General features: G+C 51.7%; 7 protein-coding genes across 7 annotated transcripts; 1 reads left to right on the top strand and 6 right to left on the bottom strand.

The window, feature by feature from the left end:
• Positions 1 to 524: 524 nt before the first annotated feature.
• On the bottom strand, positions 525 to 3,290 carry BU24DRAFT_79409 (glutamine-dependent NAD(+) synthetase with GAT domain-containing protein). Its single transcript, XM_033534643.1, has 5 exons — positions 3,168 to 3,290; positions 2,964 to 3,055; positions 2,286 to 2,902; positions 1,078 to 2,230; positions 525 to 1,018 (listed from the first exon to the last, which is right to left on the bottom strand). The coding sequence occupies exons 1-5, from the start codon at positions 3,245 to 3,247 to the stop codon at positions 801 to 803; spliced, it is 2,160 nt and encodes a 719-aa protein (XP_033377949.1). The 5' UTR covers positions 3,248 to 3,290; the 3' UTR covers positions 525 to 800.
• Positions 3,291 to 4,017: 727 nt separating this feature from the next.
• On the top strand, positions 4,018 to 7,823 carry BU24DRAFT_428507 (sulfite reductase flavo protein component). The gene has a single exon (XM_033529498.1). It carries the CDS (start codon positions 4,444 to 4,446, stop codon positions 7,690 to 7,692), a length of 3,249 nt encoding a protein of 1,082 aa, XP_033377948.1. The 5' UTR covers positions 4,018 to 4,443; the 3' UTR covers positions 7,693 to 7,823.
• A 4,263-nt stretch (positions 7,824 to 12,086) lies between these two features.
• Positions 12,087 to 13,292, bottom strand: BU24DRAFT_79233 (uncharacterized protein). The gene is made up of 2 exons (XM_033534642.1): positions 12,825 to 13,292; positions 12,087 to 12,638 (listed from the first exon to the last, which is right to left on the bottom strand). Exons 1-2 carry the CDS (start codon positions 13,061 to 13,063, stop codon positions 12,191 to 12,193), a joined length of 687 nt encoding a protein of 228 aa, XP_033377947.1. The 5' UTR covers positions 13,064 to 13,292; the 3' UTR covers positions 12,087 to 12,190.
• A 1,434-nt stretch (positions 13,293 to 14,726) lies between these two features.
• On the bottom strand, positions 14,727 to 16,319 carry BU24DRAFT_357775 (uncharacterized protein; the record flags this gene model as incomplete). The annotated part of the gene is made up of 2 exons (XM_033523969.1): positions 14,727 to 15,921; positions 15,997 to 16,319. 2 exons carry the CDS (start codon positions 16,317 to 16,319, stop codon positions 14,727 to 14,729), a joined length of 1,518 nt encoding a protein of 505 aa, XP_033377946.1.
• An 874-nt stretch (positions 16,320 to 17,193) lies between these two features.
• Positions 17,194 to 20,084, bottom strand: BU24DRAFT_455553 (uncharacterized protein; the record flags this gene model as incomplete). The annotated part of the gene is made up of 8 exons (XM_033531376.1): positions 19,694 to 20,084; positions 19,458 to 19,640; positions 19,010 to 19,403; positions 18,232 to 18,951; positions 18,015 to 18,169; positions 17,908 to 17,965; positions 17,370 to 17,853; positions 17,194 to 17,300 (listed from the first exon to the last, which is right to left on the bottom strand). The coding sequence occupies exons 1-8, from the start codon at positions 19,783 to 19,785 to the stop codon at positions 17,194 to 17,196; spliced, it is 2,193 nt and encodes a 730-aa protein (XP_033377945.1). The 5' UTR covers positions 19,786 to 20,084.
• Positions 20,085 to 20,467: 383 nt separating this feature from the next.
• On the bottom strand, positions 20,468 to 23,231 carry BU24DRAFT_428504 (uncharacterized protein). The gene is made up of 6 exons (XM_033529497.1): positions 23,003 to 23,231; positions 22,853 to 22,939; positions 22,189 to 22,800; positions 21,818 to 22,131; positions 21,412 to 21,765; positions 20,468 to 21,330 (listed from the first exon to the last, which is right to left on the bottom strand). Exons 1-6 carry the CDS (start codon positions 23,126 to 23,128, stop codon positions 20,745 to 20,747), a joined length of 2,079 nt encoding a protein of 692 aa, XP_033377944.1. The 5' UTR covers positions 23,129 to 23,231; the 3' UTR covers positions 20,468 to 20,744.
• A 554-nt stretch (positions 23,232 to 23,785) lies between these two features.
• Positions 23,786 to 25,515, bottom strand: BU24DRAFT_414912 (cytochrome P450; the record flags this gene model as incomplete). Its single annotated transcript, XM_033526256.1, has 3 exons — positions 23,786 to 24,922; positions 24,977 to 25,249; positions 25,306 to 25,515. 3 exons carry the CDS (start codon positions 25,513 to 25,515, stop codon positions 23,786 to 23,788), a joined length of 1,620 nt encoding a protein of 539 aa, XP_033377943.1.
• Between the last annotated feature and the right edge of the window lie 1,751 nt (positions 25,516 to 27,266).

The following is a 27,266-nucleotide window of genomic DNA, read 5'->3' as shown; positions in this document are numbered from 1 at the left end:
TGCTAACGCAAGTCCCCCCCAACAGCTACGTCTCCTTCGGCACCACCGTCCTCGCGACCCCCTTCCTCGCCGCCGAGGTCGTCAAGACGACCGGCTTGTGACTCCTAGAAGGTGAACGGGTGCATCCCTTCCCGATCCCGGTTCCGATCCCCGTCGAGCTGCAGCGCGCGCGCGACGCTGCGAGGCAGGCTGAGGCGAGGGAGATCGCGGACCTGATTCTCAGTATGCGCTGGGATGACTGATTCGTGTTGCGATCTTCCTCGAGGGTTAAATGGACGTATGATATTTTTTTCCTTTGTGGTTGCATTTGAAAAGCATAATAAGCAGCATTTTGAGTTATTGCATTGGGATGATGGCGTTTTATGTTTATTTTTCACTTTACTATCCTGATTAGTGGGATTATGAGAAGGATGGATTGGTATCAAGGATCTTCGGTTTTTGTAGATATTGGAACTTGGATACCACCGCAAAAAAAAAAGAAGAATAAAAAGATTAAAATTAAAGAACACTGGCGCCGATCTAAGTTTCTTGAAGGTCTGGTTTTGTACTTGATCTAGTTTGGGTCGATAGTACGGAAGTGGTGGTTGCGATTGTGGGTTAGTTGATGACAGTCAACGCAGGTTGAAATGTGGCGAGAGAGAGAAGGGAAGGAGGGTGGTTGTAGTGTTTCTGCGATGAATTGTTATGTACTCATCTATTCTCTAGACTTGTTGTAGTCGGTCTGTGCTATGCACCATATATACACACCGCATCCTAGTAGCCACAAATATCTTGCTTGATGGGCGGGGCGACAAGATCGATTAGTCCACGCCTCCATCCTTGGACTCCTTCTCTGCGAGTTTCGACTTCAGTAGTTTCACGTTCTCTCGGATCTTGTTGAATTGCCAGGGCCAGTGGATGTTGTACAGGAACGGTCGGAGATCGTGGCGATTGTCGTCAGGGTTATAGCCGGAGAGATGGACGCTCGGTGTGATGATGACGGCTTTGTGGCGGTTCATGGCGTACTTTTGGTAGAACACTGTATCGATGGTTAGCACATGTATCGATCTTAATCTGTATGTACGTTGTATCACTTACGGATGACCTTGTTGGCAATTTCCTCAGGGCCATAACCTGGGCGGTTCTTCCAGTCTCCCAACAGTCGTTGATAGGCAGACCACGGACCAAGCTTGTCAATCTTTCGCAGGATGCCGAACACGGAGAGCTCGTTATAGCTCATGCCCATCTCATTGGGCGACTCGTCGTCTTGCACTCCAGCCGACAAGGGCAGAAGCTCGGCCGTGGGAGTAGCATGGATGAATTCGTCCATTATAGGTAGGTCCCATTCCTTGAGCGCCCAAGCTTGGAAGGACTTAGCATCGTTCTTTGATATACTTCCCAGCGGAGAGATATCGGCTGACGATGCGTCGTACTTCGTGTAGTATCCCCTCAAGTTCTCGTCCACGTTTCCTGATCCAAGGACAAGGAGTGCGGCGCCAGCGCGAGGTGTCTTTCGTGCAGTCGTCGAGAGCTGCGCGAGCTCGTACTGGACCACCATGCGATTGCGTGCCTGGATGTTCTGCTTTGCGAGGTTCTCAGCCGGTGATCCACCTTCGACGCCATACTTGGGGCTGAAGTTGAGTGCTTTGGTGATGATGGCCTCGTGCGCAGTGACGGCCTCGTCGATCGTGATGTCGGAGTGGTAGCCGCCGATTCGCTCGGAGAGTCTCTTTGCGCGCGACCTTGTGTCTTCTCCGGAATTTACGGTGCCCATGTAGCAGGTGTGGAGGATTCGGGAAATGATTTCCTGGGGTTGGGTGGGTTTGAAGTCCTTTTCGCCTGTGATGCGTCGGAGATCGGCCAATGTTGTTTCGTCGCCTGCTTCGATGGACGCGATGACGAGTTTCGCCATGCCGTAGACGAAGAGCGCAACACTAGACGAGTCCAATCCACCGCTCAATGCAAGGAAGTAGCCGGGAGAGTTGGTTCGGGAAAGGTATTGCCATAGCCAAACGCCGGTAGCATAGTGGATCTCCTCCATGGGATCCATGATCTTGAGGTCGATGGGTTGGGAAATGACCAATTTGTCGGACAGGAAGATTTCCTCGGCGGAGCGTGACAGAACCAGATCGTCCGCTCGAACACGGGGAAACTCGAGTTGGTGAGAGGCTTGTACATTGCGACTGACAGAAGTACGGAAACTGCGCACTTTCTCAAGATCGACTGTTGCAATGGTGACCTCCACTGATGACTACACGGGATTGTCTTAGCTTTTGTGCGTTCGGAGTTTCCCATGCGAAACTTACCAAAGAGAATTGCGATCCTTGCGCAAGAACGGTGCCATTGCAGATGACCATACTGCTGCCATCGAACAATATACGGGCATCACCATCGACTCCCGTAGCGTTGGCGTACACATAAAGGCCGCCAAGCTTGCGAGTTGAATTGGCGATCAAATCCAGTCTCGTCTTGAGCTTCCTCAATTCCGCATGAGATGCACTGGAATTCAGAATGATCTCTGCTCCGTCAAGACCAGAGTAGGTAGAGGGATTAGAAGGCGTGAAGAGTTCTTCGCAAGTTTCGCAAGCAACCTCCGTGTCACGAGTAATGAGGATCTGATCACCAAAAGGCACAAAGTCTTGACCAGTAACCTCGCGAATCACGCTTTCGAGCTGGTAGTCCTCGGTGGTTCGTTTCTTTGCCCAAGCAGTAAAGTGGCGTGCTTCCCGATAGAGACCATCGTTGGCGAGTGCCATTTTGGGACGAATGCAGTACACATGCTTGTATGTGCAAAGGATGCGGCAATTATATCGGACATTTCGGTGTCTGACGCCCATACCAACGTCGATGAGCATGTCCTTGCATATTGGGTCTGCTATTATTTGGGCAAGAACTTCAAAGCTGTGAAGAAAGGTGTCGCCCTCTACATTGATTGATACACGTCAACACCATGACTCAGAAGAAATTGGTGGTCCCCAACGCACCGTGAAAATGATCAAGACAGCCATAACCAGGAATCTCGAGCTCAGGACCAGTTCGAAGGGTTGCGCCGGCTTCTTTGGCAAGTCGAATGGATCTGGTAAGTCAGTATCACGAGTGGTGATGCGGGATATCTTAAGACTGATGAGGGGCGGATAGAAAACGGCAAAAATCCAATATGAGCACGAAAAGGCATGGCAACAACGTACTCTTTGATCTTTTGTAGATTGCCTCCAAAGTCTAATGGGATGCTCGCAATGGTCGCAGCAGCGACCGTAACGAAGGTCATGGTTGGTCGTGTGTAGAGATGATGTGGACTTGTGTTGGGGTTGATATGGTGGGGAGGACCCTGATTGAGTAGTGTCGCGTATTTTATGTATCGTATGTGTCGGACAGAGTAGGTAGGCGGCGTGATTGGGTGGTTCAGCTTGCATTACAGGGCGCGGCTCCGACCCAGAGCCGCAACGCTAACTCAGTATTCTCAACATGTTCAAGCAGCAATCATGCACCTGCTCCCGATATTGGAAGTCGATCACCGGTAACACAAATTCCAAGAAGGACTATGAAGAGATGATAGCAGATCAGAATGAACGACTGCATCGCATATTCTACAATTATCTTTTCGAGCCATCATCTCACTGACTTCTATCAGTAGCACATGTCCGAACCGACTCCCGCATTGAACAAAAAAGCTTTTAGAACATCTTATGTAATCATCCATCGTTAGACAATCGGAAGTGGTTTCCTGCAGAGCCGCATCCGTCTTGTTACGTTCAGTAGCGTCAATCGATGTTAACCTCAACTTGTAAGGCGATTGAAAACGACAACCATCAGTGCGACTCAGTAGAAGAACACTGAAGTCAATAGTTGTGTATTTATATTATGAGATGAACAGGAAGCACAGATCAGTAGTTCTGGGGAAGATTCGCAGCCGAATGAAAGCCGGAGGGATGTCACTGTGTGGGGGGTTTAGAATATCACGTGACATTCATAACTTGGCGCAAAATGGCGTGCTCAACGCTAGAACAAACCCATCCACATGTCAACTCCCAATCATCATCCGAACAAAAAAAAAGATACGAGTCGAGTCGAGGGTCTTTCACGCGTTTTCCGTTGATTATATTATCAGAACTACCTTGACTACGAGTAATTTACCAGTAGATTCATCAATCCCACCCATTCATTGGCCAATCATGTCTCCCTTATTCCCTTCCTGTGTCTGGCCCTCCCCCGGCTTGTCTCTCTCTATGGGTGCCGATGTCGCCATCCATCTTACAAACATTTTCTTTTCCCCCTGGGGTCTGTCCGTGGTGGGTGGCTAAACATAATTAATGAAAATAATATCTGATCCCTCCTTCACAATTCTCTCTCTCTCTCTCTCCTCTCCTCTTCCTCTCTACATCCTACTATTCTACTTCCACGATTAAGAAGTAGTAATCCAAGTCTTTCTCCCCAGACTTGGACCCTCATAGGAAGACCGCCACCATGCACTTCCAATTGACTGACTCTGCCGGGTCCGCCTCTTCCCCGGATCAGAAAACACCAAAGACCTTCGTCCAGGAGTCTTCCAGCCTTCCCTTTGGCCAGCAAATCTCCCTCGACTCCATATCCGGACCTACCTACCTGACTGCACAGACCCTCGTCCAGCAAGTCGCTTATGGTCTCTCTGACAAGGTCTTCGCCTATTCCGCAGAGTCATTTGACCTCGATGTTGCTCTGAAGCATTGGCAAAAGAACGGCGAGAAGAATGCTTCTGGCTACCAGACCGGCATTTCTTCCCTCGAGACCAGGACCGGTGCTGGTTCCATCGCCCTGGGCTACATCTTCTCCAAGGACTTCGATCTCAAGAAGCGACACATCCCTCAATCCATTGTTGCCTCTTCCGCTACTCTCGACTACCTCCGCCCTTCCTTGGACCAGCTGTCTCTCCTCTACTCGGTCGCAAACCCCCTTGTTGCTCATGTCGCCGCCGTCGACTACTCTGCCAGCTCTGCCGCCGGCCTTGTCACCGACTATGTCTCCTCCTTGAACTTAGCCGAAGATCTAGGCTTGGGTCTGGTCTGCAGTCCTTCCGTTTTCGAGACCCAGCACATGTCTCTCTTCGCCACTCTCCTTTCAAGCGTTCTCCCTACCATCCACACATATGATGGTATTACCGTGGGACGTGAGACCGCAAGATTGGTGGACACCATCAGCCAATCCAGGCTCCACAACATCTACACTGATGTTCTCAAGGCCGTCTCCGAGGTTGACAAGAAGCACTCCGATAACGCAGGCCGCGTCGCCCGCTTGCTCCAAGCCTTCAACGACGAGCTTGGCGAGGATTACAAGCTCTTCGACTACTACGGCCACGAGGAGCCCGAGACCGTCTTGGTTGTTTTCGGTACCATCGAGGCATCCTTGACTGCTCAGGTCGCCACTGCCCTCGCCAAAGACGGTGACAAGCTCGGCGTTGTCAATGTCCGCGTCTACCGTCCATTCGTTGAGGAGGCCTTCCTTGAGGCTCTTCCTAAGAGCACACGTAACGTTGCTGTCCTCGGCCAGGTCAAGGATGAAGCGGCTGTTTTCGACGCTTCCGAGTTCTCCAGGCTCTACTCCGACGTCCTTGCTGCCGTCCAGTTCGCTTTCGACAGGAATGTCGAAGTCACCGACATCAAGTACTCTCGTGAGCAAGTCTGGACTCCAAGCAACATCTTGGACGTCTTCCAGCAGGCCTACGGCGAGAGGACACAATCCGAGGAGGTCCGCTCATACGTCGACATCCTGAACACCGCCGATGTCCGCCAGTACACTTTCTGGAACTTGGACGGATCCTCTGCTGCCAGCGCGCCAGTCGTTCTTGGTAAGCTCCTGTCCTCCGACTCCTCCAAGAATGTGTTTGTGCGATCCGGCCACGACAATCTTGTCCAAGGTGGAGTCATTCGCACCGATATCCGCAACGCCGATTACACAATTGAGGCCCCATTCTCTGTTGATCAGGCTGATGTCGCCTTCATCGGTGATGAGAAGCTCTTGAATGAGTTTGACATCCTGAATGGCGTCAAGTCTGATAGCTCCATCATTGTTCAGCTCCCAGGCGCCAAGGACGAAGACATTGAGAAGAGGCTCTCTCCAGCTCTACGCAAGGCCATCGTCACCAAGGATGTTGAGCTCTTCATCCTTGATCCTAAGTTGTCCGAGACTGCTGCTGAGGATTCGTCTGCCGAGGCCTACCTTGCGCAGTTGGCGTTCCTCAAGGTCGCTCGCGAGGATCTCTTCACTTCTGGCTTGTCCAAACTCGCCGCCATCAACGGCAGCCCCGACCTTCTCGAGAAGTTGGCACGTGAGCTTGGTGCTGCTCTCCGCGAATTCGAGGTTCCTATCAGCTGGGCCGAGGTCCAAGAGGACGTCCAACCCCTCCGACTTCCTGCGGACATCAACGCCAACAGCTTCACCGCTTTTGAGACTGAGGAAGAGGAGCCGCCCACCGAGCTCAAATCGTGGCAGGTGGCTGCCAAGGGCCTGGCTTTCAAGGAAGCGTTCGGCACTGAGAATGTGCTCCGTCCTGACCTTGGAGTCAAGACCGTTGTTGCTACCGTCAAGGAGCGCCGCCGTCTGACGCCTGCCACATATGATCGTAACATCTTCCACATCGAGTTCGATCTTGGCACCACAGGCCTGACTTATGCCATCGGAGAAGCCTTGGGCATCCACGCTGAAAACGACAAGAGCGAGGTCGAGCAGTTCATCAAGTGGTACGGCCTCAATGCTGAGGAGGTCGTCGAGGTACCTTCCAGGGAGGACCCCAACGTGTTCGTCAACCGTACCGTCTACCAGTCTTTGGTCCAGAACATCGACATCTTCGGACGACCCCCCAAGCGCTTCTACGAGGCACTTGCCGATTTCGCCACCGACGAGAAGGAGAAGTTGAGTCTCCTCGCACTTGGCGGACCCGAGGGCGCTGTCGAGTTCAAGCGTCGCGCAGAGGTCGACACCGTCACCTACGCTGACATTCTCCTCGAGTACCCCTCTGCCCACCCCGCCTTCCACGACATCGTCCGCATCGTCAGCCCCATGAAGCGCCGCGAGTACTCGATCGCCTCCTCCCAGCACGTCACCCCCACCTCCGTCTCCTTGTTGATCGTCACCGTCAACTGGGTCGACCCCAACGGCCGCGACCGCTTCGGACAAGCCACCCGCTACCTCAACGGCCTCTCCATCGGCTCCCCCGTCACCGTCTCCGTCAAGCCGTCCGTCATGAAGCTCCCCCCGAAGACCACCGCCCCGCTCATCATGGCGGGTCTCGGAACGGGCCTCGCCCCCTTCCGCGCCTTCGTCCAGGAGCGCGCGTACCAGAAGCAGCAGGGCCACGAGATCGGCGAGGTCCTCCTGTACATGGGGTCGCGCCACCAGCGCGAGGAGTACCTCTACGGCGAGGAGTGGGAGGCCTACCAGGCCGCCGGCATCATCACGCTGCTCGGCCGCGCCTTCTCCCGCGACCAGCCCGAGAAGATCTACATCCAGGACCGCATGCGCCAGACGCTGCCCGACATCCGCAGGGCGTACCTCCAAGAGGAGGGCTCGTTCTACCTCTGCGGTCCCACGTGGCCCGTCCCCGACGTCACCGAGGTGTTGCAGGAGGCCATTGCCGTCGAGCACCAGGCTAAGAACGGAAAGGGCGCGAAGAAGATTGACTCTAGGAGGGAGATTGAGACACTCAAGGAGGCGCAGAGATACGTGCTCGAGGTGTACTAGATTGTCATGTTAAGCTATGTATCGATGATGATGATGATGATGATGAAGAAGATTGTGGGCATTTAAGCATGAGCACGTATTCCCAATAGACCGCTATCTATCTATGTATCTATCTACTTGCAATAGACCCATTCTTCTTCAACTCATCTTGTTCGTGTCGTTCTTCCATCGTGTCTGCGTTCATGAATCTGCACTAACTACCAATACTTCCACACCTTCGACACCTCAAACCCCATCAACCACATCCATCAAAACACAATCAACCTGTAGTATGATATATCTAATGTAATCCATTTATTTAATGCACGCTTATGCTTATGCTTTTGCTTAAACCTGTGCTTATGCTTAAACTTATGCTTATGCTTGTGCTATCTCAAGCGTGCCCACTATCCATGACCACCTCATCTCACGCCATGTATATCGGGGCGGGCTGATCGTGATAAATATATATGCCTGAACCCCCAAGAACCACCAGATACGTACGCATGCAGAGCACACGTATCAAAAACCTGATTCCCAATCCAGCACTCTCCACCAACGCTGAAAACCTGAAACCCTCAAGTCGTGCGGGTATATTCGAGTAGAGCCGAGTCGATCCGGTGTGGAAGAAAAGGAGACCTCATCCTGTCAAAACCCTCCTCTCCTCTCCTCTCCTCTCACCACCCCACCCCACTCAAAGAAAACCGTGTCGGAGAACGACGAAAGCGAGCTCAGCGACGACCCTTCTTCCGCATCAACAACCTCATCCTCAGCTCCGCGCCCCTCGTATCCGCCTCCGCCTTCCGGGCCTCGGCCTCGGCCTTCCGGGCGTTCGCGTCGGCTAGGGCAATCTGTGCGACGAGGAGTGCTTCGTCCTCATCTTCATCATCTTGGGTCGCTGCTGCTGCGGGGGTGGGAGTGGGGTTGGTAAGGGGAGTAGATGTGGCGGTGGTATTTCTGGCGCGGACTTGCGCGAGGGGGATTTCTGGGGTTGAGGAGTTGCGGAGGGGGGGAAGGCGGGTGGTCTGCGTCTGGTGTTGGATTTGGGAGTAGGAAGGGGGTTGTTGGGAGGGTGTCATGGTGGCGGTGGTGGTTGGTTCTGTGGGGGGAGGGGTGTGAGGTTAGTTTGATTGTTTGGATGAGAGAGGGAAGGGGAGGTGGAAGTACCTTTTCCACGGCCTGGGGCGACGCGGCGGGATGTCGTCAACATATCAGCCAGCATGCCTCCTGGACGGCGAGCGGTGGTGGGAGCTTGATTATGCATGGTTGAGCGGCTGGGCTGGCCGTAGTCGTCGTGGTAGTCTGGGAACGGGCTGCGAGAGATGTTTGACTGGGCGGGAGAGCCGTGACCGTGGTGAGGAGCAGCAAGGCCGTTGTTGATGTTGCGGTTTGGGTTTCCGTTGCGGGAGGTGATTGTCATCTGGGACTGGGAGACGGTGTCGTGGGGAGAGGGCTCGGAGTCCATGTAGCCGCTGGCGGTCTGGTAGTCGTTGGACAGCTCGAATTCGTTTTCGAAGTCGTCTTCGAAACCGTCTTCTCCATCGCCGTCATTGTCCTCGTCGACGTCCATGTCGTCGTCATCCTCCCCGGCTCCCTCGTCGTCATCGTTGTCGCCCTTGCCGAACAGATGGTTGAAGTACGCCTTGAGATTCGACTCGTTGACCGGCTGCGCGTCGCTGGCCGGGCGGTCGATGAGCAGGTGCTTATACCTCACCTCGAACGAGTCCTTGAGCGCCCACTTGCGCACCAGCATGTCCTCAATGACATCGAAGTCCGTAGTGACGAGCTGCGGCTTCTTGTTGCCGGTGTGGCGGATGCGATGCTTGACGACGTTCGCCATGTGCTTCTTCAACAACGCCTTGTCGTTCGTGATGCCCGCGACGCGGAGGATGCACTTGAGCACCGACGGGTGCCACTTCATGGGGTTCGACTCGTCGCGGCGGGGGATCGCGCGCGAGAGACCTGGCTTGCGCTTCACGAGGGGCCGGTGACAGCGCGGGATGAACTTCTTGATGAAGCCCGGCCCCCAGATGCGCTCGATCTTCTTGACCAGGTCGCGCTTGACGATGATGTCGTTTTTCATCGTGGGTGCGGGGCGCGTGGCCTTGGGGCCGGGCTTGTGGCGGATGTTCATGGGGGCAATGGCAGCGCCTGTGGCAGCAGGCTGGGGGGAGAGGGGGGTGTGGTGGAAATTACCTTGCATGATGATGTTGTTGTAGTCGCCATGGGCATAGTCCCCGAAGCTGGTGTCTTGAAGCTCGGGAAGACTGTCCATGTTGGGGTGTGGGAAGTAGGTCTCTCCCACGGAGTCAAGGTGAAGCTGGCCGGCCTCATTGTCCTGGCCGGCGTACTGATCGTGCAGATCGTGACTTACGGAGAGATTGTCAGACTCGTGCTCGCCATCCCGGTCGAGGTCTTGCTCCATCACGTCCGTGGTGGAGGCAAGAAGCTCAGCCGAGAGAGCTTGCAGATTGGCGCCCGCTTCCTGGCGACCAATATCACTTGATTGAGGGACAAACCCCTGCTGAGGAGTAGGCGACTGGTGCGGCTCAGAGGCGCGGACGTCGTTGGGGGACGCCGCGGTCTCGCTCATGGTGGGCTGGACGGTCATCAGTATCGTGGGTCACAAGTGAGGTCTTGCGTTTTCTCATTTACCGGAGCGAGGGCAGATGGAGATCGAGACCTCTGGCTTCGCTGCACGAAGTCTTGCTCGAAGTCGTCCTCTGGCGAGGGAAAGCGCTCCAGTGGCTGCAGTGAGGACCACAGTTTGGCGGTGTTGGCCAGTAGTTCCTGTTTGTGTTTAGGAATCACGGTCGCTTATAGAGAAGAAGCTTTTGATAGTGAGGATACCTACTGGCTTTGACGGAGAGTGGTGGTGGTGTTGCTTTTGGGTGGTGGAGGAAAGATTTTGGCAACTCGAGTGGGATGGAGTTTGACGGCGAGGGAAGGTTGGCAGGGAGGGAAATGGTCCTTTATATAGTGGGTCCCTCTGGGAGCGGCCGCTGCCTGGGACCGAGAGCTGACTGGTTCTAAGGTGAAGTTGGCACAGGTGAGTTTGGCATATTCTCACGTGGATTGAAGTTTGCAAGGTAAAGGTAGCTGGAAAAGTGAAATTGATAGCGGGACTGGGTGGGATTACAGGGATAGACGGTGTAACAGAGCTCACTTCTAATTGCGGCAAAGCGTTCTACACGTGAGAATTTTGATTTGCAAAAGAGTTTGGATTTGAAGTAAGTCACTGTATTGATAGACTGCTGCACGCAGGCTGCCGTGAGTTTTGCGGCTCTTCCGTCAATTGGATAGACGGAATGCCCTAGCTACGCTCATGATTATGGAATCCCTGGTGTGATTCTGGACTGGAAACTTCAGTAATGATAGATATCTGAGAGCCAATAGCGCCGTTCAGTTTGGAAATATCAAGATGAAGTGAAGTTCGGATATGCATCAGAGGCAAAGCACCCTAACCCGAACAAGTTATTCTGCCAAACGGCGCAATTATGGCGGCACTTTTGATCAAGGTGTAGAACATTGAGACAGCCTCTCTGTAGTTTGATGTGTCAATAAGTAGCAACTATCAAACTTCCATGCTTTGATGTACTTTGACTCCCAGTTGTTCTATGTGATTGTCGAACGCCCTATCGATTCGCGAGCTCACAGGGACGGAAGCAGGAAGAAACCAATGGCAGTGTAGTTCAGATACCTATAATCTCCTAGAAAACCAAGACTTTGACTTTACAGCGCTTGACAAGCGGGCTGCAACTGGCGAGCGTGGGCAAAACAAACTGTCTCATAAAATACATGCCTCCATGAGGCACAAGTCTCATGCTGTAGCTCCAAGCACGAATCCCCAAAATCATCTAAAACCTTGGGATGGAGCAGCCGTCAAATACATTCTAGATCTTCTCTACTACTGAGCACTTGCCCAGTCGATTGAAGCCATGTAGAAAACATTATAGAAGCTGTCGTGGATCTATCCGCCTTTTATCTGTCGTTCAACTATTACTAACAATCGGCATATCAACACCAATCAAACCCGAGCGCCTAGAACAAGAAGGCTGTAGTCATGTGAGCGAATCTATCGGAGGCAAGCAATCAAGGATCAATAATGGGAAAGCAGGGCTGCGACTTTATGAGGCCAAGGACGAGTGATAGGGATGGATAGATGAGATCGAGGACCACTTTCGGACGTGTCCTGACGTTTGGGACGAGCCGTTGATCAGACATGCAAAGGAACGCCAGGATGATGAGGTGAACATTAGGCCGCCTAAACCCTGTTTGAAGGTGGACGATCACTAGGCGGGCGCTGCGCATAGCAGACGTCTGCCCAAATCGCGGGGTTAAGAAGACTGATTAGAGGTTGATGATGTGGGGCGTATACGGAAATGAATTTTGTGACATTAAGTCTATTTATGTTCTATGCGCTAAGCCAGCTGCGAAAGGATTCGTGTTATGATATAACATGATAAATCGATCGAAAAAGCCATTGGTACCTAGTGTACGGTATCCCTGTCTTTCACGGTTAGACGGGGCCTTGAGGATCGAAGAAGTTGAAGAAGTCCATGTCTTCAGGATCATGTTGCCCGATTTCGTCCGGAAGGACCGATGTGCTCAAAGGGTGCGGGTGGTTGAGTCCAGGCAGTGGAGGCCTTTCGGGGGCTGGCTCCGTGGCAGGTCGTTCAAGTCCCAAGGCAAGATTGGCCCAGGCACTCTGATCAGCATCCATGTAAGGGTCGGCCATGAACGTCTGAGTCGTGGGACTCTGTGTATCTGAGGCTGCTTCGCTGGAGCGTTCGTCCAATCCTTGTGCACCATCGAAATAAGAAGATGCCGGTTGCTGATAGACGTTTCTTGACATCGACTGCTCGACTGAATGCAGTGCCTGATCTATCCTTGCTGTGTCTTCAGGATTTGTTCGAACCCGTAGATCTCGAAGCAGATCAGTCATCATGGCATTCTGCTGGGTGACCCTTTGAACTATCAGCCAAGCCCACATTGGGACGAACCCCGCCATGGATTTTGTGTTCAAAATCGCCAATATCAAGCAGTTGGGTAGTATAAAGCTAGTGTGGCATCCCACCAAGAGGATGGCATCATGAAACGTGGTCTGATTGACCACCCGCTTTGGTACAGATTGAAGAAAGAACTTTACTTACATCTTCAGCCGGTCTCTCCGTGTGTACATATATACACAGTCTCTGCCAGCGCTGTGACAACTTTGGCACTGAGGATAGTCGCCACTGCACCGAATCTTGTGCTTTCGGCATGCCGTACAGGCCACTGTCGTGCGCCTGTCCTCTTTGGAAGGCTTCACAAAAGAACTCAATCGCGGGATTGCAACCTTGCTGCCATTGTCTGTCGTCGTAGATGGGCCCGCGGGGCTTTGCTCCGACATAGTATGGGTCTGAGTGCAGTAACAGAAGAGGGATTCGAGAATATGCGCTGGGCGGTTTTAAGTGCCTAAACTTGCTGTCGAAATTTCATACATGCCGAAGCATCGGGTCGTGAGCAACCAGAGAGAAGAAGCAGAGGCGACGGACCGCGGAGGGACAGGTTTACGTTCAGCCACTTCTGGCCCAGTAGTAGATCAAGGAATAACAAGTATTCGGGCCTTAGATGTAGAGACTAATCAGGACGAGATCTGTGAATGCGGCTCTAGAACTTCTTCAACCTCGGTGCCTCACTTTCCCATGAGTTGGAAAGCCAGAAAAGGATGTGGGCAGGAATCCTGTGTGTCCCCTGGCCATGCTTGAAATTCGAGAACGGGTATGGTGTTGTTGTAGTCGCTGGCGTCTGATTGGATGGCATAGACTACCGAACCCGCCACACGTAACCGTGTACATTGATGGGATAGATGCCCATTCACTTCGGCTTTCGCATCCGCCTACCAGATTTCGCCATTTTCTGGAATCCCTGGAACGGAATTTTCTCTTTCTCGGCGGGCATCGATGTTGTGGGGTACTCTAAACATGTTGCATCGCCTTACAAACACCAAGATGCACGGCTAGCTGCGTCATGGTCCGTCATAGTGATCGCCATACTTGTCGATACTAGGATCCACAAAACGAGAACATCAAACAATGAGCAATACGCCGTTGTATATCCATACAAAGGGGCTCCAGAGAATGTCAACAGAAACACAATGATACACTCATACCGAGACACAACGTTCAGAGTCTCTGTTGAGCGACTGACTTCTCAGGTCACCTTCGGACGAACGATCAAGCACTAGGCGCTTTGCCCCACCTACTTTTGCAAGTAGCATCCATGACGATCAAGCTTCAACCACATGCGAGAAGTTGAAACTAGCGAGAGGGTCTTCATGTCCAAGGAGGATGGCAGCGTACTGTTTCCATCTTGCACCATAGGATGGACCCCTTGGCGAGTCCTTTGAGATAGCGTTGGTCGAACGGAGTACGGTGCTTCCACTTGGAATCCCGAAGAAGTGGTCTGTCAATCGTGGAAAGCAGAAGAAGGTGCGTATGGGCAGATGGTATCGGATCTTAGGAATCTCCTATATCCTTGGTCCAAGAGTCGAACCGTTTCAGTGCTGCTAGGCTATGACGGCGTTCCATTACTGACACGATACAGGTATTGCGAATAACATCTTTGTTCATCGCCAATTGTCCCCCACGGCCCTACCTCTTTCCAATTCGTACCGCATTCGAATACGAACCACGTCATACGAGACCCACCCGTGCTCAAGAGGCAAGTACAGGACAAGAGCGTTGCCCTCAAGTTTTGCAGAGCAACCCCGAGTAGGAAGGAACGGACACAATGGTTTGTGCTTGGATTACGGGGTCTCTTCTGGAGACTGGTGTCGTGGATATAGGTTGCAAGGATACAAAATGTCGAGACAGAGAGTAACGATACAATTGTGGTAGAAAGCAAGAACTATGTTTCTGTGTACTTTGGGGGGAGATGTGAGATACACGGACGAGCCGTAATGGATACAAGATATACTTAGGCAACCACGATGACGGCCCCTTGGCTATCGGACCATGGACAGGGACGCACTGGGTTTCAACTTGGCGGATGACACCGCATCACGAATAGGGTTATGTGAAATGTATTCCGCCAACCCGTTGCTCGAATTGCCGTTTCCAGTTTGGCATCATCGACCTTGGGGCACCCTCTACATCGAAGACGTCCAGTACCACACCTGACTCATCTGCCAGCACCTGGCCTGAGTTCGCGTCTTGTTGACGTATAACAACCGTCTCAAGCTTCTTCAGTCTCTCCTGTCTCTGTGTCCTGATGTTCTTCAGCAAAGCGCGCAGTGCGGACTCATCTGGCTCTGGGAAGTCGGTGTTTATCTGAACCTCTACAACATTGTCAGGGAGCATAGAACCTATGCAGGGGATATCTATGGGTGCCCAAGGTTTCTGGCCCGTGGGCGGCGACCCGGCCATACCACGCCTTTGTCCACTTTCCACGGGTGGTCCGCAGAATATGAGGACGTCCACCTCGAGATAGACCAGGTGCGGGAGAGAAAGGAAAGAAGAGGCGCCATTTTCAATTTCACCAAAAAGATCATCAATGGTGATGGCAAGATCTTTGAGTGTCTTTCCGCAATATCTTGCGAGGACCTCCACAAAAGTTCCGGGATTCCAGTCGTGCTGGCAGCCATGCCATTTCGTCTGGTGCGAATACCTGAAAACCTGTAATTGAGGAGTGTGCGACACCAGCTGAGAGAGCCCGTCCGCATCCATACAGCAATAAGCTAACTCCATTCTTGTGAGAGACGATACCGCGTCGGGGCTGCGCCATCTGAAAGGGATCCCCGTATAGTTATCATCAACGGCCAGGCAGCTAATGAGAAACAGCTCCTTCAGACCAGTGAGCTCAAGGAAAGGAAGCAATGTTTGGAGACCGGCGCGCTCCTCGTAACCCTCGGACATGAAAGGAAGGATAGTATGCAACCTGGATAGCGGAATGTTGGAGTCAGGATAGCGATTAGCATTCTCTACGAGAGCATCTAGAATCGCTCCTAGCTTCTGGGTCTGCTCTTGGTGTGCATCCTGGAGAGGCTGGAAGTCACTCCAGGCGGGGGAGAGCTGTAGTGTGTTCAGGTTTGGTAAGTGGTCGATGAGCGCAACCGTAGTGAACAGAGAGTCCTCGTACGAATACTCCGTTGGGGACATTGGTTCACTGGTAGATTCGTTCTCGATAGCCTCCCACCACTCAGAGGGATCGATACGAAGTTGCTGGTCAATGGCCGAGGCGGCCACCAATGCAGCTACTTTTTGCATGCTCGCTGCCTCGAGTTGGACGAGCGGCGACGTTGCGCCTTCTTGAGAGTTGGCTTGGAGGGGTTGTGGTTGATACTGAGCGTGTGGTTGTTGGATATTGGCACCGCCGCCATGGGCGGCCATGACGGTATTAGGCACGCGAAGGTGCAGTGATTCAACATATTCGGCAGCAAGAGAGTCGTCTGCAATCTCAGCGATTGCGCGGAGTGCAGATACCTGGGGATTGCCGACAATAAGAGCGTGCCTCCAACGTCGCTTGTACGCGTTGTGGCGCTTGATCTGGGGTCCGGCACGAGCATTAATAGCCTTACAAGAGAGGGCAAAGCTCTCTATGCCCACGGGGAGCGTAAGAGAAATGATCTCATCGATGACCTCAAGTGGAAGGTCTAGCAGCCCCATCATGCCGGTATTCCTTTTTTCTTCCCCTTCTGAGTTCACTTTTGCACGTTGTCGTTGCCGATCCTTGATCGGGCTCTCCGGGTGTCACCCACTACTCCACCCTCTCACTCTACAACAGGGATCGGTAGTTTGTCAACTATCGCCTCTAGTCCAGGAAATAAGAATTCTCCGATTGAACGGGTCGTTGGTTCCTGGCTTGCGCCTTTGGTGATGTCGCTTTGGTTGACTTTGTCGATTGTCGGAATGTGTCGGACGGTCTTCTGGGTATGCGTGGGGTAAATGACTTCCTCCCCTCGCACAAACAATAATAGCGAAAGTGTGCGAAATGATAGACGGCGGATTAAAATCAGGTGGGTGGACGGCCAATTGACCCGTCTGATCTTCTTGTCCCTTTTCGGAAAAGCCTTTAGACTTCTTATCACATGCGAGATAGCTATGTAAGTTCACTATACATACCTTAAAGGGTCTTACTTATGGCTGAATCCTTGACAATAGTGTACAATGTACATGTACTGTGTGACTGTGACTTTGTTGCGGTGGCAAGGGTTAATGAGAGGCGATTCTCAACAACCCTGGCGAGGAAGACCTGTGACTTTTAAAACTGTCCAGCGCGTTCATCTTTCTTAGATGGCTCTTTCGTTAAAATTCTTTTATCGCTAACACCAACTCGAGCATTTTCGCATTCTAGATTCGATCATTACGTAGATTTGACATCAGCGCCGGAGGTTGTGGAGGTTTGTTCACGTGACCTCTATCAATGTATTTCGAATTTCGAAAGTCATCACGTGTCTGCGAATCATAACATTCGGAAAGGATTGGGAAGTCTTTAAAAACTCTTGACTTTTTTTGGAGATGTTTATACTCCTGTGGCCATCTAAGGTGCCTGTCTTAGACCTTCATGTCTGACATCCCAGGTCCCGTCGTCCGGAAATCCTGGTGCATTCCCGTGTGAGCCCTGCCAACCAGCTGCCATATATGCCACTATTCCTCAAATTAGTTTCTACCCCTTCAAAATCCTATAAACAAGATTAGAAATATTCAAAAACTCACCTGCGTATAGGAAGCCTGCATTTCCAGGCATGAAAGGTGGGGGAGTACCTCCGTCACCACCACGAATAGCAAAACCAGCATCATCGAACTTCCAGTAGTCGTACGCGGTTAAGTGGTAGATAGCCCGCTTGGGGTTACCAATCCTCGCACTATTGATAGCCAGGACCGGTCGTCCCCATCCGCGGATCTTGTCGTCCGTCCAGACTTGCCATACCTTGTCTGCGGTCTTGAGCGCGACATCCTTGTCCACAGCCGGAGTATCGGGAAGTATGCCCTGCATCATGATCAAGCTGCGGGGATCGCCAGTGAGCTTGGGGTCGCTCCACCAGGAGCTGTTCAGTCCTTCGTATGTTGCGTACATCCCATCGACCTGGGGAGGTAGGTCGAGCTTCTCTGCGACGGTCGTCCATTGCTTGGGAACTGGTTGGTTCAATTTGGCTTTCCATTCGCGAGCGACACCTAGGCCGTATCGCCAGTATGCAATCTTGCAGGTTTGGTTAGTTCACAGTTTTTGAACAGAGTGTGGAATCTGTCTTACCTCGTAAGCAAGGTTCTTGGTGGAAAGAGGAGGAGTGTTCTCTGTGACACCATAAGAACTGTACAACCGTCAGTACGCAAGTTTGTTATTGTGTTGGTACAACTTACGGAGGACCGAGCTGGTAAGATCCAGTCGTCTCATTCCAGCCTGGGTAAGACGCCATGTAATCGGCAGTAGCCGTCAAAACCTTGTCCCAGCGCTGCAAAGTTTCCCGGGTCGGAGTGGCTTGATACGCCAGCTGGGCCAAGTACATAGGATGCGGCTGTAGTCGTCCACTTTTAGCTTTTTGACTCCAACACTATTCCAATTATCTGGAGAACTCACCTGCTGCCACAACAACACAGCGTTGATGTCACCTGGCGAGCTCACTCCCGTGCTCAGCTCTGTCATCTTCGGCCACCTTGCGCCCTCCCAACCCATCTCCTTCGCGCGGGCAAAAGAAGATGGCAAAAGGGTCTCGTACAACTCAGGGAAGATGTTGTCGAAGTGCTGCTTTCTTCCCCAAGTGACCCAGTGTGCGTTATGCCACACCAACATCTCCATGTGGAATTTCCCGTACCAACCATTGTTCATCAACCCGCTTTCCTGTGGAGACTGCCCCTTGGCAGCACTGTTGACCCTAACGTGGTACTGCGAGAGAACAATACGTCTCTGCAGCTCCGTCGCATTGGGGTTGGACGAATGCGTAAGATCGACAAATCCGCCGTCTTTCCAGTAGCTGTTCCACTCCTTCTGGTTTCGCTTCTGGATGTCATCGGGCGAGCTGGGAACGGCGCTGGCAGGCGCAAAGTGTGCCGTGAACGACAAGGACTTCGTCTTCTTGGAGTCGGCGGGTCGCAGAGTGTATCTATGCGCTGTGATCTTGTCCGATCCAGGGCGCTCGTTGCGGGTCAGGCTCAAGGGAGACTTGTGCTCCCAGCGCAAGTTGGCGTAGTAGCTGGTCTCTTGCAAGACGTGCTGGATGTGTGCGACTTCCTTGGTCTTGCCTTGCTCTTCCAGTGTGGTTGTGTGGTTCAATGGGAAGTCATACACGCCAGCAAACACCTATTCGTAGTCAGCACTTTGCCCTTACCATGGGCGTATCATCGCAAGTTCTACATACCTCGTACTTGTACTTCGTAGAATGGATTGGCGGGAACGGGAAATCGAGTTCCACCTCCAAGCTACCAGCCTTGACGAGATCCGACTCGATGGAGAAAGCGACGGCATCTTCGCTGAAATCTCCCTGGGTGACGACAGTCACCTTCTTGCCATCGACCTTGAACTTTGAGGTGATGACTCCATTCCAGAGGTCTAGCTCCTGCTCAGGGTCGGTGATCAGATCGCCGGATAGTGTCTGGCCTTTGTATTTGAGGCCGATGCGACCCAGGTTGATTCGGTTGGGATTGCTGATCAGCCATTGCGTGGCCTCCTTGAGGTTCGGGTCGGGGATGTCGTAGGAGACGTTGCGACCGTATGTCAGGCGAGGGACGCCATGGTAATCTGAAGGGAGTTCTCTGCTCTATATCAGAAATCGTATCCCGCGTGATACTCGTGACAGAGCAGCTTACCCGTTCGCAGGCAACGAGTCATTGTGCCACGCCCAACTTGACAAAGTATTGAAGGGAAGAAATGTTTGCATTCCCGTGTTATCGACATTGAAAGCGAAATTGCCATTTCCCACCTGTAACGGCGTCGTCTCATTGTCAATTAGGTGTGTGCGAACAATGTTGTGCTTGGAAACAATGTGACGTCTACGCATGCTACAATCAGTACGTCCCTGAAGTACACATCAACATCCACTAACCTATCAATCTTGCCATACGCATCAACCTCAGCAGAAAAGACAGCCAGGCAAGCCGCCAGCCGTAGCACGACGCATTTCGACATGTTGCCCATAACTTAGCTTTCCTCTTGCTGTGCAACAAAGTTGTCGAGCCGAAAGTACCTCTGCGTAGGTACCTACCCATGGTACTTAAACCCTCCTCCACCACGACCCTCACATCTCCCCCCGTACCCTGAGCCTGGTTTCCCTCCCCACACAATTGCGATCGTCAATTATGACATTCCCCATGGGGTTAACAGGGATTCCCGTCACCGGGTTAAAACCACACCGAGCTGCCACCGACCCCCTCTTCGCTTAGTGACGATCGCCCCCGGTATACAGCTTAGCGCGCATGCGACGGAGAGCAGGTATTCTTCCGGGGGCATGCGAAGTTGAGAGGTATACGAGGTTTTCCCGTCAAAGAGATGCAGTTGAATGCGGGTGTGTGCGACTCATTAGCTTGGAGCTACGGTTGATGTCTGGAGTCAAGTGGGTGTCTGGGCTTCGGACGAGGAGATGGGGCGAGATGGGATGGGGACGATACGAGGGGAGATTTTATCCTTTGGATTTAGACATCTCGTATTGAGACAATTGGTTTTTGGTTGACGGTTCAGACACGGCTTCTCGGTATAAAGATATGCTTCTGTGCGGCAGCTTGCTGCCCGATCATGGCCTTGAAGATTTCCGGCTCCATGGTCAGCTACGATCGCAGTGAGCACGGTATGCTTTCATACAGTGGCATAGGGCAATGGATAATTTATACCATGGGAATTGTCATTACCTGCACTGTTACTCAGAATCCAAATTAACTTAGCATAGAAAAGATACAATCGCCAAACAACCCATTAGGACCAAACAGCTATTACCAAACTAACAACAATGAAAATCCCATCCTTCTCTGTCATCAAGTTCCATTTTATTTCCGGTTTTCCCGTGTGTATCAAGTACCGCAAAACAAGCCTATCTATATCGATACAAGCCTTGAACTCCCAAAACCCTAATCTCCAAGCGACCTCCCTCTGCCGCTGCGGAGCTAATCCGATTCGTTACTCTCCACCTCACTGAGATTCGCAATCAGCCGCTCGGCCCTGTACTTGTCTAGGTTGCTGCAGTCGAAGCTAGCGACATTGATCAGCAAGTCTGTACGTGCATGATTCTTCAGAAGTGCCTTTCGCGCCGTGATTTGTTCGCGCTCGAGGTCGAAGAAGTTCAATTGGGTTGCCTCTTCTTTCATGGCTTCTCGGAGAAGGTAGAAGGCCATTTCGGAGACGTAGATGTTGCGGCCTTGGTCGTGGAGCCCTTTGGCGCATAGGAGGAGGGTCGCGCGGATTGCTCGCGTTTTGTCTTCGGGCAAGAGCGGGTTTGGTGTTGTGGGATGGAGAGATTCTAGTGCAGTGAAGCCGACGACGGAAATATGCCTGAAGGCGTAGGTATACCAAGATTCGAAGCCGTGGAGGTGATAGAACATGTGGACGAGGGCAGTAAGACTTAAATTAGAATGGGTTACTGCAGCCCTTGCAGTCAAATTGCCATGGGTGATGAGGTTGGCGGTGTTAATGCTATTTTCCGAAATTTGGTTCAGCGAAGATGTAGCTTTTACGATCTCGTGATATAGCATGCTAATTGAAAGTTAGCGTTTCGACGTTTCAAAGTATCCTTCTTGTGGCAAACTCGTCAGCGATGAGATAGACTAGACGTACTGAAGCAACAGATGATTGGGCAGAAATACAATCTTCGCCGACAGATATCTTGGGAGACCTGCTTCCCATTGTCTTAGGCGTTGCAGGAAGTCTGATGCATCCTTTTGATGAATTCTACCAAATGTGTCTGGCTGGTCAGCCTGGAACATTACTCTCATTATGTCACACAAAATTTCACACAATTCGCACGTGGCAATGAAGGAAGAACCTAGATGAAGAGGAACTTGTTCCTTCGTCGAAGAGTACTTGAGCCAGGATTCGCCAAACCAGCCTGCAGACTGTTTCTCACTTGGTAGGGGGATATCTGGAGGAGAGTGGACCAGAGGCGACCGAAAATAGTGGAAAGCGAATATCCTGGTGATTGGGATCAGTCAATATGAAAATTTATGCAAATTTGATCACTTACGTTTGATGGCTAAAGAGCGCCCATGCTGTTATTGATCGAACAATTGATTCCCTGTTCAGTGGTGGGGCTGACGACTGAGAGAACAGTCGCATTTCTTTGGCCATGGCAATAGCTCTTTTCCAGTACGGCCAAGCAAGTTTGTCCATTCCATTCTCTGCATGACATAGGCCCATAATGCAGGCTGCTTGGACAGTTGTCAGTTTAGGGTCCTCCTGCTCTAATTCCCATAGGCGCTTTGCTTCTGCGAAGAACTGGTATCCTGCGGTCTGGGGCAGCCAGAAGTCTGAGCGATTCTTCAAACTTTCGATGCCGTGCTACAAGAGCAAATGTTAGTTCCAATAACTCTACTGTTGAGATGTATGAGATCGTACGCAAGCAATTGCCAGAATGGAGTTAACCAAAAGACTCGAACAGAAGACTGTCCCTCCTGCAAACAATTCATCGAGGAATATACCCTTGTGGAAGACCGGGTACAGTGGAAAATGAAACTGGAAGTACGTTCTGAGTAACTTTTGGAGAAGCTTTCTATCACAGCCAATGCTCGTCCATCTTGAGATCATGGTGGAATCAGTGTCGAGGGCGGCATCGGTCAAAAGTGCTCTGTGGTATGGAATGTTGCGTATGCACTCTTGATTATCAGCATTATTCATGAAGACTGGCGGCTCTTGTTCATTAGTTTCAGCAGAGGGTGGTTGCGTAACGGACCTAAATAAGGTCGAGTCGTGGAAGGGGGTGCGCATATCTCTAAACAGGGGTTGTAAATCAGCCGCAAATGGTAGGGTGTACCGATATCGTGTTTCTGGTTGCAACGAGAGCTGCAGTAAGAGATCTCCATCTTGAAGTTGGTTGAGGATGCTTGCTGCATCACCGCCTTGTCGTATGCGCAGATATATGTCGTCCGAAGTTTTATCGGGCTCCGTCTGCAGCATGCTATAGATCTGTTCGTAAGTTGACCGTTGCGCCTTCAGTTGTTCATATTTTCTCTGTTTCGAATCAGATGAGGCTTGATTGGTTTCATTTGAAGAAAGTACCTACCTTGGCGGCACGGGTCTCAGTCTCTCTGTAGTGACAATTTAAGTTAACTAGAATGCATTGGGAGCATTGGGGGCGCTCCCCATTGCACTAGCAACTTGATCAGTGTCGTGTATAAAGCCTAGGAGTGCGAGAAGGCCAATAAGATCCTACCTTGAGTTTACGGTTTCGGCAAGAATCACAGGCTGTAGAGACACGGCTGCGCTTAGGTGGAGGTTGGGGCGGTTTCCGGGGACCTCCAGACGAAGGAAGCAAAGGAGGGAGAGAACGAGAAGCCATGTGAGCTACAATGGTTTAGTTAACCAAGTCGCCTGCAGTCCCCAGATTATAACCCCATTTGAGGTACTTATCTCTGGCGTGTGAGAGGGAGGCGGAACTCTTGTCCGAAAGGCATGCAGGAAGGGTCTCAAATATTAACTGGAGTGCCTGACTGTGGTCATTGTCGCACTGCCGATTGCTCATTGGCCCGGCAGTAGTGACCGATGTAGATACCCGCACGTTACACAAGGGAAAAGCAATAAGAAACCAATTCAGATAACAGGTTCACAGGAGGTATTATAATGTCACGAACTAGAGAAACTTACTGCATCTCCATTTTGTGGTGTTCCTCAGGCAATTAAGCAACTCATTCACTGGTATTCTAAATCGAATAGCTAAATTGAATGTTTCGATAGTCCACGCAAAGATTAGTTACGATTTCTATACCCATCCTACCCGTCATCAGGATGACGAAACTGCCCTGCAGTGTTCAAGATGATAACGAATAACATGTATTGACGTCACATCTACCACCATATTTGTGACGTTTCGTGATTGAATCAACATAGTTCACTTTGATCGCATATACTGAAGAGCATTTGAACTTTTACTTTACTTTCATTAACTATAAATATATCCCGCGAAAAGACATGAATATCGCGCAATAACCAAAATAATCTACCAGCCCTCCACCTCCGTGAGCCTAACATTCAACCCTCCCTTCGGCTTCGCCGTAATCCCACCCTGGATCTCCAACTTCCTACCCGGATCCTCAAGCTCGATCTCGAATCTCCCAATCATCGCCGCAACCAAGCAAGCAAACTCCGCCTTCGCGAAGTCCTTGCCGATGCAGCTGCGCGGACCGTGCAGGAAGGTCGTGATGGCGTAGTTAGAGTCCGCGCCGCCGGTGTTGGCGCGGCCCTGGCCGAGCCAGCGGTCCGGGTTGAAGTCGCGGGCGTCGTCACCCCAGAGGGCTTTGGAGGTGTTGATGGCCCAGGGGCAGATGATGATGGAGGTGCCGGCGGGGATGAAGGAGCCTTGGATCGTGGTGTCGGAGAGGGTTTCGCGGAGGGTGAGGGGTACGGGTGGGAATACGCGCATCGTTTCGTTCAGGACGGCGTTGAGGTAGGGGAGCTTGTCGATGGTGGTGGAGGTGATGGGGTCCGAGGAGGTGATGGAGGGGAGGGAGGCGCGGATTTCGGCGCGGAGCTTGCGTTGCACTTCGGGGTGCTTGCAGAGGAGGTAGGTCGCCCAGGTCATGGCGGAGGCGGTCGTCTCGTGGCCTGCAGCGAGGAAGGTCATGAGTTGGTTTACCAGCTCGTCATCGCTGAAGCCGCCGGATTCGAGGGCGACGGAGAGGATGTCGAGTTCGCTGCGTCCGCCCTTTTCCATCTTCGCGCGCTTTTCACGGATCAAGTCTCCGGCGACCCTCTTGATCGTTCCGAGTGCTGCTTTCATCTCCTCGTTGCGTTTCAGGGGCAGAAGCATCAAGAACCATTGGGGGAGGAGAGTTGCGACAAGTTGAAGGATTTGTGCCCCGCGGCCCGGGGAGAAAATGGTCTTGTAAGTGGTGTTAAGTTCGTTCTCTGGGTTGTCGATGGCATTGAAATCTTGACCCATTCCTGCTACTCCGATGATGTCGAGGGTTGCGCGCGAAGCCCAGTCACGGATTTCCACGATAGATGTCCCGTTGTCTTCTGGTTTGATGCCATCGGCCATTTTCTTAACCATCTCCCGTGATTTATCCCAGAAAGTCGGGTAAAGATCCTTCACATGCCTGAATGAGAAGGCAGGCATCAATGCCCTTCTTTGGCGCTGTGGCACAGTCTTAGCTCAAAATCTACGAAACTTGGGATAAGTGAAATTTACCTTGTGCTCATCGCCCTCAGCAAGCAAGATTCCGACACCAAGGAGGCGACCCAGACCTTGCCGAATGCGTTGGGGCTTGACAAATTCGTAGTTTCGCTGTACGAGCACCTCTGCGAGGGCCTTGGGAGTGGTGACGAGGACACGTGACTCGTTGAAGAGCCATCGATAATAGATGACGCCATCATTTTCGACATTGTCAATCCAGTCGCGCTGCGGTTCGCCAGTTGGCTCTTTGAAGATTCTTTTGAAATGTCCGAGGACCAAGCTTGCGTCCTAGTTATGCCGTTAATGCGTGTTTCAGAAGGGCGCGGATTGGAGAGGTTACGGACTGGAGGCTGCGGCAAATGACGCAACGGGCTGAGGAACAGCGGATACACCACTATTGTCCACGCCAGCTGTGCGATCACCTCGAATAGGAAGATGGTTGCGACATTCCAGAAAAATGACGCTGGAAATATGGCGAGTTGAGGAACGTAGCGAAAGGAGAGGAAAGAGAGCGCAGCAGCGGAGAGCAGTAGTACTCGCTTTTGGACTGCCATGGCGAAGAGTAGAATCGATAACAATTGGATTGGGTATCACGGAGAAGAGGCGAAACTGATAGGAAAACCAGAGAGAAGTATTGGACGTCCAGCAAATGAGAGAAGGGAATTAATAAGGGATGACAACAAAAAGATAGAGATTGAAGATTGAAGAGTTTGAAGGATACGGGTGGTGGGACGTTGCCGATCTTTAGTACTTCAATGCCCACACACGCGTCGTTTCATAGGGGAAGTAGTAATCTAGCTCGTAGAAGAGAGATGAGGACACAACAGCGATAGTTATAAAAGCATCGGAGACTAGATTACGGCGGTGCGTAATAATCTTTCTACCTCCAAGCGACGCGGCGACGGAGGCGCGGAGGATGGACGAATATGCACATGGAGGGGGGGTTTCTGATCTAGACACAGACCGTCGCCTATTACCCGCTCCCCTCTGTCTCTTTCCCCTACGATGCGAATGAAACTACACTACTTGCAACAGTGCTACAAGCATATCAGCCCATCTTCTTTCTGGAGTTTTGATTTGCGACTTGCGATTACTAGGATGGTGGCGCGTGGATCCGGCCCAAGATACCCATAGCTTGTTCATAGCTTGTACCTGTCTTGCATCTCATCTGCAGGGCGAACTGGATCTTGTTATGCCGGGTCGGATCAATTGATACCACCGACCGATCGCCGGACGAATAGTTACCTCCCCATTAACCACCTCTTCACCAACCTAATTGCACAAGCCACAAAGACACCTGCCCATTTCAGGTTCGTATAAACGGCTGCCTATTCAGATGGAACTATTGCTTCAATCCTACCTGCTTCCTTTGCTGGAAACATCGAAATCGAAGTCCCCAAATGCCTTAAACTTTGGACCGGACAACCACGACGATACACCGAGTCTATCTCTGCGATGCTGACACGGGCCCAGACATTTCCCCCCAATCTCCTACTCAGATCACCCGGGAATCATCATTGAGCAGGTGAACTTACTGGTGACATTGCTTGCCTTACCGCCTATCTACCTACATGTACAGTAGTCCTTTCGCGCAGCAGCACCCGTCAATCTCCCTCCATGGTTCCCCACAATAATATAATCCCCACGTAAATCCCCATCAGGAAATCCTCTCCATCAAAAACCGCGTATGTATGCGTGTGACAAGGGGAGGCAGCAGCATGTACATAATACGCAGCTGTTCACGGCCCTGAATGGGCGCTCTGATCTCGTCGGTTAACTACATCTACTGTTGGATCTGAGCCTCTGGGTCGGGAACCGATAATTCTTTTGAGCCTCATTCGCGTTCGTTCGTTCGTTCCTTAAAATAAAAAGAATGGGATATATGCATCATTGCATCACACCGTAATCCCTAACTCTGTATCTCTTCAATTTCCTACACCGAGATTCTCTGACCTCTAACCTCTTCACGCCGGCATAACCAAACAAGACCCCCCGTGCTCTCTTTCCCCGTCCCATCTTGCCATACCAAAGCACGTACACAGTACTTCACGCTCAGCAAACCCTGACATAACCACCGCAAATCCGAACAAATTCATGCCCCAAAACCTCCACTGTCAAATAAAAATCCCACGGAGAAAAAACTCCGTCGATCCGTTTATTTACTCTCCCATGAATTAAACATAACAACGGTGTTCGAGAACACACATGCGACACCCGCCGCTCGCAAGGCCGATCCGCACGCACGCCCTCGTACGTTACGTTGAACTCCCCACCTCCGTCTGCTGAATGAAATCACCTTCTTCAT

Source organism: Aaosphaeria arxii, assembly GCF_010015735.1.
Source record: "Aaosphaeria arxii CBS 175.79 unplaced genomic scaffold BU24scaffold_13, whole genome shotgun sequence".
Classification (NCBI taxonomy): Eukaryota; Fungi; Ascomycota; class Dothideomycetes; order Pleosporales; genus Aaosphaeria; species Aaosphaeria arxii.
The sequence above is the reverse complement of the archived record's forward strand: the minus strand, read 5'-3'. Positions and strand labels throughout refer to the sequence as shown.